Source organism: Taudactylus pleione, unplaced genomic scaffold (assembly GCF_031769625.1).
Source record: "Taudactylus pleione unplaced genomic scaffold, aTauple2 ptg000216l, whole genome shotgun sequence".
Classification (NCBI taxonomy): Eukaryota; Metazoa; Chordata; class Amphibia; order Anura; family Myobatrachidae; genus Taudactylus; species Taudactylus pleione.
Genome location: NW_028284618.1, coordinates 1,637,570 through 1,655,499, shown reverse-complemented (window position 1 = coordinate 1,655,499; position 17,930 = coordinate 1,637,570). Strand labels below are relative to the sequence as shown.

The 17,930-nt window shown below is 45.1% G+C and overlaps 1 protein-coding gene across 1 annotated transcript in view; it reads left to right on the top strand.

Moving 5' to 3' along the window:
• The window catches only part of MALRD1 (MAM and LDL receptor class A domain containing 1), a 612,799-nt gene that overhangs the window by 492,668 nt on the left and 102,201 nt on the right, over positions 1-17,930 (top strand). Inside the window, exon 34 of the mRNA XM_088478591.1 lies at positions 16,710-16,832. Within this exon, the coding sequence (XP_088334717.1) occupies positions 16,710-16,832 (123 nt within the window). The remainder of the gene's footprint in view (positions 1-16,709; positions 16,833-17,930) is intronic.

The window sequence follows — 17,930 nt, the reverse complement described above, 5'->3', positions numbered from 1 at the left end:
CATGGACGCTCGCATAGCTGTGGGTTACCACCCACAGCTATAGCGAGCGTCCATGATGATGGTCGCGATGGTCTTGACCATTGCGACCATCGTACTTGCGACGGAGACCCTGCGGTAGGGTCTCCCTGCCACAAGCCCTGGAGTGATTTTGGCTCTATCAGAGCCAAAATCATTCCCACTGACATCACTAGTGATGTCAGTGGGGCCGGCTTGAGACGGTAGGCGTTCCCATGGGAACGCCTCCGTCTGGCAGGCACGCCCCGGCACGCCCACCAAAGGGGGGGTGCTGTCAATCAACATCGGCAGCATGCCCCTTTGGTGCGAGACCCGGAGCGATGGTGAGCCCGTCGCTCGCCGGGTCTCGCGCATGCACACGACGGAGCTCCCTCCGTCGTGCGCATGCGCAGTGGGGAACATCGACCCACTTGCGAGCGTCCTGCCGCTCGTGAGCGGGTCTGAATGACCCCCTGTGTGCAGTGAAACCGTTTTTATAAGCATTCAAAGTTGAAAAGCATTAAAATTTCAAAATGTGTCCGCAATTTTGGCCACCAGTGTATATAATGTATGTGACTGTGTAAATGTACATTCGTGTCTGTGTAACTCAGTTTATATGTGTCAGGATTGTGTTATGCTCGTATGACCTGAAGAAACTCCAGTATTGGGAATTAGGGTTGGTAGAGATGCATTTTTTTAGTGTGCATGTGTGTCTTTTCTCATTGCATGTCTTTATGCAGCGCAAGTCTAACTTGTGAATATGTACAGCTGGAGTTGGCGTGTATGTGGGAACTGGGCAGAGGGTATAGGGGGAACAAGGGCGGTATTTACGTAGCTTTGCCTAGGGCGACTAGAAACCTTGCACCGGCCCTGCTGACTAGGCATGTGCCTAGTGCTCTACTTGCTGGGAGTGGCACAGCAGGCTCCACTGCATCAGCGCCCCAGTAGGCCACTGGCCTGATGGGGCTGCATGGAGGCCGGTTGATTCCATATCTTTGCCATTAAACAGACTGACACTGGCAGCTGCAGAACTCTCGGGTTGAGGGAATAGCATGCAAGTAGATAGAAGCGTATGCACTTGCAAATGCACTGGAGCCATTGTGCATGAGCTGTCACCTGGAGACGTGAGTGTGTAACGTGTGACATGTGCCCAGCCAACACCTTCCACACAGGGGATACTAGACACAGGAACTAGCTATTTATCATCTGCTGCACAGCAGCATATGTTTCAACTTTCACCTCCCAGGCATGTAATTACAAGCATGTTATTTTAATAATGAAAATAATAAACATTTGTGGACGGGGGGTGCATCTACTTAAGTTGTGCTTAGTGAAGAGGTTTCCAAACTCCGTCCTCACGGCATCCTAATGGCCCAGGTTTTAAGGATATCCATGGTTTAACACAGATGGTTAAATCAAATTGACAGAGGTACTCATTAAGTCACCTGTTCCCAAGCATGGTTATACTTAAAACCTGGACCGTTAGGGTGACTTGAAGATAGACTTTGGGGACCTCTGGCCTAGTCATTAACCGACCTCAAAATCTGCATCAGGTTACAGAAGATCAGGAATAAGCAGTAGTACAGTTGAAATATTCCTACAGGGACAAGTTGTCACAATTCACGGATGGATAGTGTATGCTAGCCGGTACTTGGCGAGACCCAGTACTGAGGAGCTCGGGTTAACGTGCTGGCAGTTTTCTCCAGAGACCCCTGCAAGGAGGTTTGGACTTAGCTGCGTCCGACACTCTCAGACTTGTGCTGGTGTTCTCTGGATTGGAGCGGAGTACGATGAGGTCGTACAACATAGTCGACAAGCCCAATCAGAACCAAACAGACAAGATGGTACCAGGGATCAGACGAAAACAAGTCACGGAGAATAACCAAAGTCAAAATCAGAGTACCAAGCGCAGTACCAATGAGGAGACGGAATCAGGTAACAAGCAAAGCCAAGGTCAGAAACAAGCAGTAGGGATCACTAGGAGTGCTCGAGTATGGTTTGAGAGCCTATACTTTGGCATTTGACTAGTGCCCAGTGATATTACCCCTTCCACTAGGTGTGGGCACCGACCCAGGGTCGTATCTATAATAGGTGCAGGGTGTACTGCAGGGTGTACTGTGCACATGGGCCCCCATACTGTGCACCTGCACCCATACTTTGGAATACTTCTCCGAAGTTCTGCATCAGTTCTCCCAGTGCTGTTCAAACACTGGAAAAAGGAATTTATTTCACCCCAATGGTACGTCACCGGGTTGATCACTTGGAGGTTCTGAAAGGGCCCAATGAACCTGGGAACAAACTTCATCGTGGGCACCTTGAATCGCAGATGTTTGGTTGACAACCAGACTCTCACCTGAATTTCATAAAGGGCCCTTCTTCCTCTTCCTGTCTGCAAACAGTTTGTACCTAGAAGAGGCCTTGCACAAGTTCCTCTTTACGCCTCTTCAAATGTTGAAGAAACAATTTACTGTACGAATAAAAGTGAAACCGACCGGAGAGCTGGTAACTCTGGTAACACAGGATGCAGACTGTACTGAAGGAAGAAAGGAGAGTGACTCGATGCCTCATGAAACAGATTATTGTGGGCAAATTCTGCCCATGGCAAGAAAGATACCCAATAATCTTGATTGGCTGAAACATACAATCGAATAAACTTCTCCAGATCCTGGTTTACTCACTCCATCTGACCATGGCTTTCAGGGTGATAGGCTGATGAAAAACTCACGTTAACTCCAAAGCACTTTCATAGTGACCTCCAAAACTTAGATGTAAATTGTACCCCGCAGTCTGAGATGATGTCCTTGGGGAACCCGTGCAGCCTGAAGATTTCCCTTATGGGACAAAGGATGATCAGGTACTGACAATGGATACAGACATCCCGAGGGCGGGTGGGATGGGACCTTGTGCTGAGCACAGACAGTACAGGCTGCCACGAAGTCCTTGACATCTTGATGGATAGTAGACCACCAATAATTTGTGAGGATTAACTGTGGGGTTCTCTTCACTCCCGCATGACTGGTGAAGCGTGAATAATGTGCCCTTTGAAGTAACTTTGCATGGAAAATTGTGACTTTGTTAGTTACTGTTATAAAACAAGTAGGATTCAGAATAGGTTTATCTTCTAGAAGTACTGTACATCCTCCTAGATGGAACAGAATGCCCTGGACTAGGTGTCAGCTATGGTGTTTTTGCTACCCAGGTGGTAGGTGATCACCAGGTTGAAGCGATCGAAAAATAGCGACCATCTAGACTGATGGTAATTCAAGCAGTGAGCTGTCTTGAGGTACACTAGACCCTTGTGGTCAGTATAAACCGTGACAAGGAATTTTTCCCCCTCAAGCAGGTAATGCCATACTTGCAGTGCCAGTTGATGGCTAAGAATTCCTTATCCCTATCGACATAGTTCCTCTCAGGAGCTGAACATTTATGAGAAAAGAAGCCACAAGAGTACCACTTTCCTTCTTTGTCTTTTTGCGAAATCACTGCCCCAACCTCAACTTTAGAGATATCTACTTCCAAAAAGAAATGTTGGTTACAGCTATGCTGTCTTAGAATGGATGCTGGGATAAAACACTGCGTTAAGCGAGCAAATGCTTTTTCCACCTCTGGCTGCCATACTCTCGTATCCTGACCCTTTTTGGTGAGAGCAATGATGGAATCTGCAACAGATGAATAGTTCCTGATGAACTGCTGGTAGAAGTTACAGAAGCTCAGGAAACATATCGCTTTCAACCCCACTGGACTAGGCCAATTGGCAATGGAAGAAAGTTTCTCATCTGAATGCTAGAACTCAGAATTATGTATCCCAAGAATGCAAGCTCCTTTTGCTCGAAGGAGCATTTCTCTAATTTGCAAAATAACTGGTTAGCCTGGACTTGAGACAGCACCTCACATGTGCTGGCAATGGCTTACTACTGTATATCTTTGGACAATATCAGAATATCATCTAGATATACCACCACGTACTTGTATAACAGGTCTCGGAAGAAGTTATTCATGTTCTTTTGGAAAGCTGCTGGAGCATTACTTAATCCAAAAGGCATGACCAAGTATTCGTAGTGAACATCACAAGTGTTGAAGGCCTTCTTCCACTCATCCCTGCCCGGATCCTGATTAGGTTGTAGGCCCCGTGAAGATGCAACTTGGAAAAATCTTTGCCCCTTTTAAACGGTCAAAGAGTTCTGAGATCAGGGGTAGTGGGTACCGGTCCTTGATAATTATGGCATTTAGGCCCAAGTAATCAATACACGGTCTTAGGCCTCCATCCTTCTTTTTAACGAAGAAGAGACCAGCTCCTGCAGGTGACTTGGATTATTGAACCCCAGATCAGTGTTCAGCCTGATGTATTCGGATACAACCAGGGTTTCAGGAAGTGAAAGAGGAAATACTCTACTACGAGGTGGAATTTTCCCAGGTAGCAGTTTGATACAGCAGTCTCATTCCCGATGTAGGGGTAGTGTCTTAGCAGCTTACTTACTGAACATGTCCCTGAAGGATTGAAACCGATCTGGCAAGAGGTCATCTGGTAAAACAGCCGAACTCTGAATAATCCAATGCGGAGGTCTGATTGTGGACAAACACCTCTGATGGCACTGCGACCCCGCGACAAGATTTTGGGTTTACTCCAATCTAGTGTGGGAACATGTTTGTGTAACCACGGAAGACCCAGGATGATTGAGCTTTTGGCTGAAGGGAGTATATAGAAGGAAATTACTTCCTCCTGAAGAATGCCCACTTACATTGTGACTTCTTCAGTCCGACAGTGGATGGTAGTCGCAGAAAGTTTATTTCCCTCCACTCCAATAATACAGAGTGAAGACGGCAATGGCACTCTAGGAATCCCTAACTCTTGGGCTTCCTCGGCTGTAATGAAGTTGTCATCCCTGCCAGAATCTAAGAAGGCCTTAAGAGTTTCTGATGACTTCTCGAGTAGCAGAGTCACTTAGATCGAGAACTGGTTATAAACATTACCTATTGGGGTGAGTTGAAATGCACCTTATCTGACCACTCTTCAATCAATTAGGCCCTCTCATTTCCTGGACATTTTGGACAGTTAGTAAGAAGGTGACCTGATTTACCACATTACAGACACAGCTTGTTCTTAAAACCTCTTCCGATTCTGCAGTAGAAAGGCATGATTTCCCGATCTGCATAGGCTCTTCAAGAGGATCAATTGGTCCCATTAATCGAGGAGCCGGTTTGAAGCTGGAGAGACGAGACTGTTCCCTCTCTCGTGCTCTTTCTCTATGATGATGGTCTACCTGGATGCATAAGGATAGAGCATCCAGAGATGTTGGTAGTTCTCTGGATGCCAGTACGTCCTTAATTTGCTCTGAAAGTCCTTGCATGAATGCAGAAACCAGGGCATCATTGTTCCATCCGAACTTGGAAGCAAGGGTTGGAACTGCACTGCTTATTGACCAGTGGTCAGGATGCCTTGCTTCACTTGGAGAACACCCGATGTGCGGGGGATACTTGTCCAGGTTCATCATAGACTTTATGGAAAGCTGCTATGAAATCAGCTCTATTATTGACCAGAGGGTCCTTTCTTTCCCACAATGATAAAGCTCATGCTAGGGCCTGTCAGGACAGCAGTGACATGACGTAAAACACCTTCATCCTTTTGGAAGAGAATTCACATCCTGGACCTCAAACTGAATCCAGCACTGATTTAGAAAGCCCCGACAGCCTTTGGGATCACCATCAAATTTAGCAGGATTCAGTATCTGTAATGGCACGGAAGTACCTGCAGCTTGAATGGCCACCACAGGAGGTGGTCCTGGTTGTACCAAAGGTGGCTGGGTGGTACAACTCGTTGCATAAGTGTCTGTAGGCATTGCATAATCTGGGCATGATCTTGTTCTTGTTTCTTGACTCTGGCACCTCGCCACAATTTGACGGGGATCCCAAAGGTTGTCGGGGCTTCCTAAATCACTGCTGGATTCAGTTTGAGGTCCAGGATGCGAATTTCTCTTCCAAAAGGATGATGGTGGTTTACGTCATGTCACTGCTGTCCCCATTGTGGGAAAGAAAGGACCCTCGGTTCTCCAGCAGATTTCATGGTGAAAGATTACCAATGAGAATAGCCTCCAATCAGAGGTGGTAGAGGCTAAGACAGTAGAGCAACTTAAACATGCTTGAGATAGGCATAAGAAAATCCTTACAAAGAACTGAGGATCACATACGGTTGAAGTTACCAAAAGGTAAATAAAGGGCAGACTAGATGGGCCAAGTGGTTCTTATCTGCTATCAAATTCTTTGTTTCTATGTTTCTATCCATGTTGGGGCTCAGAGCATTCTGTCACAACTCATGGATGGATAGTGAATGCTAGCCCGTACTACGGGATTGGTGAGACCCAGTACTAAGGAGCAAAGTCTAATGTACCGGCGATATTCTCCAGAGACCCCCCCGCAAGGAGGTTTAGACTCAGCTGCATCCGACATGCAGGTTGCAGCCCTCAGACTTGGTTCCCTAGTACAGGTGTTGGTGTTTACGATGAAGGTGTACAACTGAGTTGAAAAGCTGGGTCAGAACCAAACGGACAAGACGGTACCAGGGATCAGACAAAAACGGATCAATAGAGAAAAGTCAAAACCGGTATACCAAGCGCAGTAACAGGGAGGAGACGGAATCAGATCACAAGAAAAGCCACGGTCAGGAACGAACAGTAGGGATCACTAGGAACGCTGAAGTATGGTTTTGGAGCCTATACTCTGGCACTTGTCTAGTACCCAAAAACTCCCTCTTATAAGGAGGAGTTAAAAATTGCGTCAAATGATCACGTTTGATGCACCTGTCCCTTTAAATTTCTCACAGGTCGGCACACGTGCCCCCAGGGAAACCGCGGCCACCTGCACACTGATGCCAAACACTTGGGGAGGAAGCCAGAGGACAGAGCAGCAGGTGCCAAGGACTCCCCGTCTGCTGCCCTGCTGCTGATCAGCACAGCCATAGCTGGTAAATGTGTGCCGGTTTTAATGAGTTAACGGCATAGTAACCCCAGCTGAGAGATAACCGTCCCGGTGTCTTTGCCATCAAGGTTATACTCAGTTTGTTTATCATTTATGATATAAATTCAATCCAGTTATTTAAACCATAAGCGTATAACTTGATTTATATAGGTGAAACCTCATTTTCCACTTAAACCCTGAACTTTCCACGATGCAGGGCGCCACATCATTTATGAGCTGCTGATTTATATAGTTTTGTGCCACCTGCAAATACAGAGACATTGCGTTTAATACCTGCTTGTACAGTAAGTCATTTATAAAAAAGATTAATAAGAACATCAAGACAGCACCCTTCAATATATCTCTAACAAATTACATCTATTGCAGTAGTGTCCAACTTCCACTAACTTCTTTATAAAAATCAATTACGCCTGTTTGACAAGACCTAGCAGTCATAAAACAATGTTAGTAGCTATTTATAATGTTGTATTTTTAATAACATTCTCACATAAAATCCTTTGAGGCCTTTAGATATTTTTTCTATTACAGAAGTCAAACTTACTAAAGTTGTATAAACCCCAAGGAATTATGTATCGGATGATTTTCATGCAACTGAATTGCAAATCACTAATTTTCTCCAATTCACTAATCCAAATCAAAATTTGCCTCACCCAGTTTTGGTCACGGGCATGTTAATTTGTGATTCATGCTGGATGCTAACCACATTGCCCAGGGCAACTGAGAGCTCCCCCGGGCCTGGATGATGAGGAGGCAAGGCTAATATGGACTTGGCCACGCCCCTTTGGGTGCCATTCGAAGGAGCTGCACAATGCAGTGGTGCATTTTGGGGGAGCATGGCTGTGCCACCTTGAGGGCATAGTTATCCTTTCCCAGCAATCCTAAAACCAACCCCACCCCCTCTTGGTGCCCCTCAGTGTGCCTATCTTAAATGCCCAGTAAACATCAAGGTGCATGCCTGCTTTTCGGCCTTCACAAATCAGGCATGCTTTGTACCAAAACGTAAGCATCAATGTCCCTTCTCCCAATAGTTTAGAGCACTTCTGTTTAGCCTCATTGTAGGCCTGATTGGCAGAACCTATTGGTCTTGATACTGTAATTGTCTGCAATTAGCATACCTATAATGGGTGCAGAGGATTGTTTATTAACCAACAGGAACAAGTGCAGGGTAAACACAGCAGGGAATGCAGATATAGTGCCTGATTCAGCAAGGATCGCAAGACCTAAGACACGCAGTCAGACGATTTTCGCGTTCTGTGCTTGCGTATGCATCACAGTGTGGGTGTGAAAACTAGCCACTGCGACCGGGAATGAGAGCGCAGTGTGTACGCAGACCCATGGCAGAGTGATTGACAGGAAGTGCCATTTGTGGGTGGTGACGGGGGGTGGTCAGGCGAACGGAGGCGCGTCAGTGCGTTGGGACGACATTGCAGGGGCATGCATAAATTAGTCACTGCAATACCATGCCCAGCCTGAGGCCTGATAGCGTACGCTTAAGTTTGCAATTCCTGAGTGATGTCTGATCTGCCTTAACTGTGCGTATAGGTCCGATGTTACTGATTGTTTCGCTATGTGTGCGGATGTGAGTAAGTGGAAGTGGGGCGTCCTTATGTTAGGCTGTGATTGCAATGCAAATGCAAACATTTACATATCACCGCTGATATTAGCAACTACATTGCGTGCGTATAAGCAGAATAGCGATCCTTGCTGAATCAGGCCCATTCAGAATCTTATATATAGTGTATACTCTCCGGTGGTAGAGGACATAGAGAGACACGCTGCTATCACTATGGAGCAGAACGCTGGAAGTCGCGCATGTGCAGTAGCGCATTTGGTCCAGAGGTCGAGTTGATATTAGTGTGACTTCAGTACTGTACGGAGTTCCACTGGCAGCACAGCGGTCTCCGACCAACAGATACAGAGTTGGAAGTGTTAGTAATTACTAGTGCAAAATCCCACAAGATAAACTCCACAAACCGACGTTCTTTCATCAAACTCTTTGCCTTTTATTTATTATGAGACTGGACATTATGACTGATATTATTAAATGCATTTTTTATGTTTAAAGTTTTGGGCACAACACATGTAGAAACGTGTTTCCGGATGGATGGAGGAAGAGCTTTCCTAGCAAAATAGACTTGCAACTAGTTTTGTAGACCAGTGCAATATCTAGACCCTATTCATTTTAGAGCCAGGATACTAAAATAAGATAAAGGGAAGTGGAGGGGCGGGGGGGGTTGCTATGAGGCATATTTATTACAATCCACATTTTCAATCTGGATGTAATATTTTTTGCGTAAATTCGCACCATGAAAATTTCTATTTTCACATGAATTTACAATTTTGCTCTTGCAGAGCCGTCGACAAGCGTATTAGTCACCGGTGGCCGACAGAGCTTGGTTAATCTGCGCCATCGAGAGCTCCGATAGGCCCAGATACTGGGGGGGGGGGTGACAAAAGCCAGAAGGGCTGGGCCAGCCCCCATCTGCAAAAAGTGTAAATATACTATGCACAGGGGCGGCTACAAAAAGGGGGTTATCAGTGCGATTGCCCACATTTGTAACCTTCCCTCTAATGCTGTATAGCAGTACAGCTGCCTGCAGCAGCACATCCGGCAGTGAGAGAGAGGAGACTGCTGCTGACCTGGTCCCCTCAAACCGGTAGTAGTACTGCCCCCCAGTCCTTTTCAGTGCCCATGGCCCCCGCATAGAAACCTATTGGGGAAGCATTTCCAGTCAAAAAGGGTGCAAATATTGGATGATAAATAGGCCCCTTGGTGTATAGGCCCTCAAATGCAAAATAAAGGTTGTGAAATCCATCCGCATTCAAAATAGAGATGAGCGGGTCCGGTTCTATGAGAACCGGAACCACCCGAACTTTACGATTCGCCTAACTTAGATCCCAAAACGAGGCAAAACGTCATTTGGCTGTCGGATTCTCACGGGTTTTGGATCGTATATAAGTCTCTCCCAACGGTGATCGGCGCCATTTGCTTGCTGAGTCCCGTGCTGTCAGGGCTGTGCTCCATCCAAGGGGGGCTGTGTTGTCCAATACAGGGGCGTGCAGTGCTGGGCTGTGTTGTCCAATACAGTGGTGTGGTATGCTGGGCTGTGTTGTCCAATACAGGGGTGTGGTATGCTGGGCTGTGTTGTCCAATATAGTGGTGTGGTATGCTGGGCTATGTTGTCCAATACAGGGGTGTGCTGTGCTGGGCTGTGTTGTCCAATACAGTGGTGTGGTATGCTGGGCTGTGTTGTCCAATACAGGGGTGTGCTGTGCTGGGCTGTCTTGTCCAATACAGTGGTGTGGTATGCTGGGCTGTGTTGTCCAATATAGGCAGGGTGTGCTGTGCTCTGTCCAGAGGGCTGTGTTATTTATCATTGCTTTGCTAATCCCGGGGAGTGCTGTGCTGTCCATCAAGGGGTGTGCTGTCCAGGGTTGTACTGTCTATCTAGTGTGCTGTCCGTTCATGGGCTGTAAAAAAAATAATAATAACCCACACTGTGATGCTGTAAGCCATACCCCCGCCCCCAGTGTATCCGCAACACTGTGACGCTGCTGGCCATATTGTGAGTAACGCTGTAGGTTCATCATATTGCTGCGTATAATTCGTAAAGTATTGTGAGTCAGTCAGTGTAATATTATTCATACAAGTATTGTGACACTGGTTGTCAGTAATACCGCATTGTGATATATTCATAAAAATATTGTGACACTGTAAGTGGAAAACGCAGTGTAATATTCAGCAAGTATTGTGACACTGTAAGTGGTAGTGTAGTGTATTTATAAAAAATATTGTGACACTGTAAGTGGAACGCAGTGTATTCATAAAAAATATTATGACACTGTAAATGGAAACGCAGTGTAATATTCAACACGTATTGTGACACTGTAAGTGGTAGCGCAGTGTATTCATAAAAAATATTGTGACCGTTTAAATGATCTGGTCACTGCCAAGGCTAAAGGTCATTACTCACTCCTAATTCTTCTAGATCTCTCTGCTGCTTTTGACACTGTTGACCACTCTCTTCTCAAACAAATACTACAATCCCTAGGTCTTAAGGACAAAGCTCTTTCTTGGTTGTCTTCCTACCTATCTGATCGCTCTTTTACTGTTCATTTTTCTGATTCTGCCTCCTCTTCGCTACCGCTATCAGTTGGAGTACTGCAAGGCTCTGTCTTAGGTCCTCTGCTATTCTCAATCTATACCTCCTCTCTTGGCAAACTAATCCGTTCTTTTGGATTTCAATACCATCTGTATGCGGATGATACTCAAATCTGCCTATCCTCCCCAGATTTATCACCATCTGTATTGGTCCGTGTCACTGAATGTCTTTCTGCGATTTCATCTTGGATGTCATCTCGCCACCTGAAACTTAATATTTCTAAAACAGAATTAATTATATTTCCACCAGCCAATAACAGCTACCAACCTGATCTCTCAATCTCTGTTGATAACTCGACAATCCACCCTGCCCCACAAGCTCACTGCCTAGGTGTCATACTTGACTCTGAACTGTCTTTTGTTTCCCACATTCAATCTGTCTCAAAATCATGTTACATACATCTAAAAAACTTATCCAAAATTTGACCATATCTCACACAAGACTTTGCTAAAACTCTAATCCATGCACTCATTATTTCCCGTATTGACTATTGCAATAGTCTCCTTACTGGCCTTCCCAAAAACAGGCTATCGCCATTACAATCCATTATGAATGCAGCTGCGAGGCTTATCTTCCTTGCCAAACGTTCATCGTCTGCTGCATCACTCTGTCAGTCCCTCCATTGGCTGCCGGTTTACTACCGTATTCAATATAAAATATTTTTACTTACACATAAGGCTATTAACCAAACCACACCAACATACATCTCTTCACTCATTTCAAAATATCTCCCAATCAGACTTCTCCGCTCAGCACAACATCTGCGTCTCTCCCCACGCATTACCTGCTCCCACTCACGGTTACAGGACTCTTCGGGCTGCACCCACTCTATGGAATGCCTTACCATGCACAATAAGACTTTCTTCTAGTCTACAATCCTTCAAGCGTTCCCTGAAAACTCACCTCTACAGGCAAGCTTATCAGATTCCAGAACCGCCACATAACCTTCATAGCTTCTATATCTAATTACATCCCCTTTCACAGTCCACACATAACCTTACACATTGTCTTTCTTTCACATCCTCCTGATATTTGGCCAACATTCCTGTGTGACTGGATCATGCAGCCCACCAAGAAACTCTCCATTCAGGGTGGACCAAAATTGCAATATATAGCACCTATCCTTGTGTATCAATGCCTATTTCCCTATAGATTGTAAGCTTACGAGCAGGGCCTTCCTACCTATATATCTGTGTGTTACTACCCAGTTTTGTTCTATTTATGTTTCCAATTGTAAAGCACAACGGAATATGCTGCGCTATATAAGAAACTGTTAATAAAATAAAATAAAAAATAAGTGAAAACACAGTATAATATTCAACACATATTGAGTAACTGTAAGTGGCAGCGCAGAGTATCAATAAAAAATATTGTGACACTGTAAATGGAAACGCAGTGTATTTTTCATAAAAATTATTGTGACACTGTAAGTGGAAATGCAGCATAATATTCAACCCGTATTGTGACACGGTAAGTCAGGGATGAGGAACCTCAGGCCCAGGGGCCGTATAAGGCCCGTGGAATCATTTGATCTGGTACTCAGCTTTTTTCTGCTAGCCTCATCTGACTAGCAGGGTGCCTAGAATGGCTCCCTGCAGCCAGAATCTATGCAGCAGTGCCGACTGGAGCATCCTTAGGACACTTCAGGTGGTCACTCCGCTGCCTTTACAGCTTCCCAGAGCATCCTCAGGATGCTTCGGGCATTGCTATAATCACCGGCGATTGTGACCTCATACTGTGTGATGTCACACGGAGGAGGCGTGGTCTGCACCAAACCCAGCAAATGTTATATATATCAAAATGGCCCTCGGCAGAAAAAAGGTTCCCCACCCCTGCTGTAAGTGGTAGCGCAGTGTATTTATAAAAAATATTGTGACACTGAAAGTAGAAACGCAGTGTATTCATAAAAAATATTGTAGCACTGTAAGTGGAAACAGTGTAATATTCAACACAACTTGTGACACTGTAAGTGGAAACACAGTGTAATATTCAACACGTATTGTGGTAGCGCAGTGTATTCATAAACAATATTGTGACACTAAGTGGAAATGCAGTGTAATATTCAACATGTATTGTGACACTGTAAGTGGTAGCGCAGTGTATTCCTAAAAAAATGTGTGACACTGTGGGCGGGATGAAAATGTGGTAAAAACCCAGTTTTTGGGGTTTTACCACATTTTCCATATATATTATCACCTAGCTAGCTTTTGCTGGCATTACCCTATAGAAGCCTATGGGCTTCTACCACATTGCGCTGCTATGAGGGATCTGATTGGATCCCTCCCAGCATGCCCTGCGGCCGCCTCATCACTCGGCGCATGCGCAGATGGACTCCCAGGTCATAAACGCGGAAGTCCACATCACAGCGCACATTGCAAAGGACAGCTCTTATCGAAAGTACTGTTCATTGCGCTACTGATCGCATATGTTAATGCATATGCGATCAGTAGGATTGCGAAGCATGGTGGGATGTACTCCACAAGGTTAGTACATCCCACCCTGAAACTGGTAGCGCAGTGTATTCATAAAACAACCATTTACATATGACAATGTAAATGGTTGGGCAGTGTTTGATTCATAAAAAATATTGTGACACTGTAGATCATTGATACCGCAGTGTAATATTTAAAATTGGTACAAATTGACGTGTGTGCTGTACCCCACTTTGTTCGTGTTTGTTGATATGGAGAACTATCATTTCAGAGGAGAGCAGGAACCACATACTAGCTGGAGCTGCTGCCAGTGCCACCAGACATGATGATACTAGTCCGTCTATGTCATCTACTAAAGTCTGTGCCCAAGGGTACTCAGGTCATTCTGTGTATCACCGGTTTCACTAAGAGGCATACCGCTGACAACCTCTTGGAAAAACTCAGGGAAGTCATTGCAAAATGGCCCATGTTTTGCTCACACAATCAACTTGGTGGTGCAATTTTTTTTTTAAATGACAGGGACATGCAGGAGATGCTCTCTGTGGCCCACAAAATTACTGGATATTTTTGCCATTCCGCAGGTGCATGTAGAAGAGTGCAGCACCTGCACAAAATGTTGAATTTGCCCTGTCACCAGATGAAGCAAGAGGTAGTTACAAGGTAGAACTCCACCCTTTATATGCTTCAGCAGGTGGAGGAACAGCAAAAATCCATCCAAAGCTACACAACGAACTATGACATAGGAAGAGGAGGGGGAATGTACCTTACTCAAGCTCAGTGGAAAATACTTTCTGTGTTGTGCAAAGTGCTGAAACTCTTTGAAGTAGTCACCTGTGAAGTGAGTTCAGACACTGCCAGCTTGAGTCAGGTAATTCCCCTAATTAGACTGTTGGAAAAGCAGCTTGAGAAACTGAAAGAGGAGCTTAAATGAAGCGATTCCGCTAAGCATGTCAGACTTGTAGCTCAAGACCTTTATTCGCTTCACCAGGATCCAAGGGTTGTTAGGATCTTACAATCGGATCAGTACATTTTGGTGACCGTGCTGGATCCCAGGTTTAAGTCATACGTCGTGACTTTCTTCCCAGCGGACACAGATCTGAAGAGATGCAAAGAGCTGTTGGTAAGGAAATTGTCAGCTCAAGCAGCATGTGAGTGTGGCTGCCAAGTGTGGCTGCCAGGAAAAAACTAAACTTTCCCAAAAAAAGACCCACTGGTTATACAGATGAGTCAACACCACCAAGTTTTGACATCTGATCAGGTCTAAAAGAATTGGCTACAATTAATGAGACTTCTACCGTGACTCCCTCTGTTATGGTTACCATTTAAAGAATGGTTGAGGGCTATTTTAATGATAGCATCCAAATATGTAAGTCAGACAGTCAATTTTACTACTGGCAGGGAAAAAAGTGCAATTTGGAGGCCCTTGCATAAACTGGCTTTGCTTTACTTGAGCTGCCCACCCTCCAGTGTGTACTCAGAAAGAGTTTTCAGCACAGCCGGGAACCTTGTCAGTGATTGGCGTAGGAGGCTACTTCCTCAAAATTTGGAGAGATGATGTTCAGCAAAATGAGCTACAAATTTCACGAGGAAGACCTTTACCGCCAATTACATCCAAAAATTACAGAGGCTCCTGAGGCTGTAATGGTGGATTCCAGCAGGGACGAATTAATATTGTGTGAAGATGATGTACACACTGATGAGGGTTAGGAATCGGATGATGATGGCGACAACATCTTGCCTCTGTAAAGCCAGTTTGTGAATGGAGAGATCATTACCAGCAATGTCAGGTGCCCATTGGTAGCTTGTTTTGTGGGAGCCCAAACAAACCAATCGCTTCAGCCACAATTGGCAGTCCCTGTCACTGAAGTGATTGGTTTGTTAAACTGTGCATGTCCTGTTTACTATATACAACATAAGGGCTTAAGGACAATTCCATCTTGCACCTTTTTTCTTCCATCTTGCACCTTTTTTCTTTGCATTGTGTGCTGTTTGGGGCATTGCTGCTTGACATTATTAATTTTATAGTTTATTAAACTGCCATCCTGTCTGCCACTGCAGTGCCACTCTATGCCATGTTGGAAGCTGAACTGCTACCTGGTAGTGCTGCCCACTGCTGTCACTTAGCTTATTCAGCCAGCTAGCTCGATGCAACCTTTTGGCCTAAACTAGATGAAATCAATATTGGGAGTTGTGAGATGGTCAAAATTGACTGGAAATGACTGGAAATAAATGTTATTGAGGTTAATAATACTGTAGAAACATAAACAGGCTCAAATTATTACTAATTGTTTTTATGATTTTTTTTGAAAAAATATAGATCCAAAACCAAAACTAAAACATGCAAGGGTGGTTTTGTACAACCGAATCCAGATCCAAAACCTTGAAGGAGATACAGATCCAAAACCAAAACACAGGGCTCGGCGCCATTCCCTAATTCAAAATGACGTGAAACTCAAAACCAGGACACCATTATGCACATTCTAGGTTGCATAGTTACCTCTGGAGAGTAGGAACGTATCTTGCTATGGAATCGGTATGAAATACCGATGGACAGGATGCCGACTGTCAGTACACTGATTGCGGCATCCCGACGGTTCAAATCCCAACAGGGGAACTGTGGGTACTGTTCCCCTGTCCATTTTACCCCCTAACCCTAGCCTAGCCCTCCTTTCCTCTACCCTAATACTAACCCTCCCTACCCTGCACCCTAACCCCCCATTTAAGTGCATAACTCTAACCCTCCCACCTTAGTGCCTAAACCCCGCAGGTAGTGCCTGAACCTAACCCCCATGCCCGGAGCCTAACCCTAACCTCCCCCCTCCCGCAGCCTAATGCTAACACCCTCTGGGGTGCCTAAACCTAAGTCTCCCCCCAGGGCTGATACTCATTTTTCCGTGGTGTCCTTACGATTGGGATGCCGTCTGCCGGGATCCCGATGTCGGCATCCCAAGTCATGTCGGGATTTCGGTGCCGGTGTCTCGGAGTTCAGGATTCCGATGCTGGGGTTCCGGCAGACGGCATCCCTCTTGCCGCGATGCTCACCGCATCCCCCTTGCTATGCAGTGCGCACTGGATATGTATTTTTTGTGTGTTTGTGTGACGTGTGTGTTTGCTTTACCTGATAACTGTACTGACTGGTTTATTTCAGCTACTTTGGTTATCGTCAATGGTTCTTTGCTGTGCATCCCTTCTAATACATGGATAAGTTCTGACCTGCGGTGTGACGGGACGCCCGATTGCAGTAACCTCATTGATGAGTCTGGCTGTTCAGGTATCTAATATTACTCGTATTATGGTTAAGCTGTATAATATATTATTATGTTATGGCATTTATTATTTTCCTGCAATAGGCAAATTGAAGTATTATATATCCTGATAACTGCATTTTGCAAGTGTGTTACTATTCTTTAAAAAATGTGTCATTATTTTGGGCAGGTTGTGTGTTAACTAATGGAAAAAAAATAAAGTGCTTTTATCATTGACAATGAACAACATAAGACAAACCTGCACCTGTCACTGCTCCTTTTTTAATGTTCAATAAACAATGATCTTCACAGCTTTGAAATAAAAATATCTCAGTGTAAGGTTTGTTATTCAGTGAAATGAGAGGATTGGTCAGGGGTGTGAATAATTGGGTTAGGCACTAAACCTTACTCCAACTAGTAGCCATGCATGCCAATGAGCTCCATGGATTGATTATAATGATTCTGATTAAATGATTAGTACATTTCCTTTATGTCTGTGCACACCAGCTGTCCAGCCAGTGATGTCTAGAGAGAGATTATCTGATAGTGTTGCGGTTTTGGAACTTCTACCGATCTGATTGTCAGAGATCTAAATTTGAATCCCCAATTCCTCCCTCCCAGGTGTTCATCCTGTTATTCTAATTATTATAATACATTATTTCCATTATTTTCTTAAAACTCCATGCAGTAGCTATACAAATACTGTACTGTATGTGTTAGTTTGGGATGCAATCAGGAAGCCGACGGTCTAAATGCCGACTGCCGGCTTCCCGACTGTGCAATCCCGCCAGGGGTCTAATGACAGGCGTCAAAATGCCAACGCCTGTTATTATATGTAAACCGAGAGCCCAACACCCGGCATACCGATCGGGGGGGGGAGGGTTAGGTTAGGGGCTTCCGGGGGGGACTTAGGGTTAGGCACCCCCGCCGGGAGGGTTAGGCTTAGGCTAGGGCAGTGATTCCCAACCTCGGTCCTCAAGGCACACTAACAGTCCTGGTTTTAGTGATATCCATGCTTAAGCACAGATGGTTCAATCAAAATAACTAAGGTACTAATTAAGTCACCTGTGCTCAGCTATGGCTATCCTTAAAGCCTGGACTGTTAGTGTGCCTTGACCGTGGAT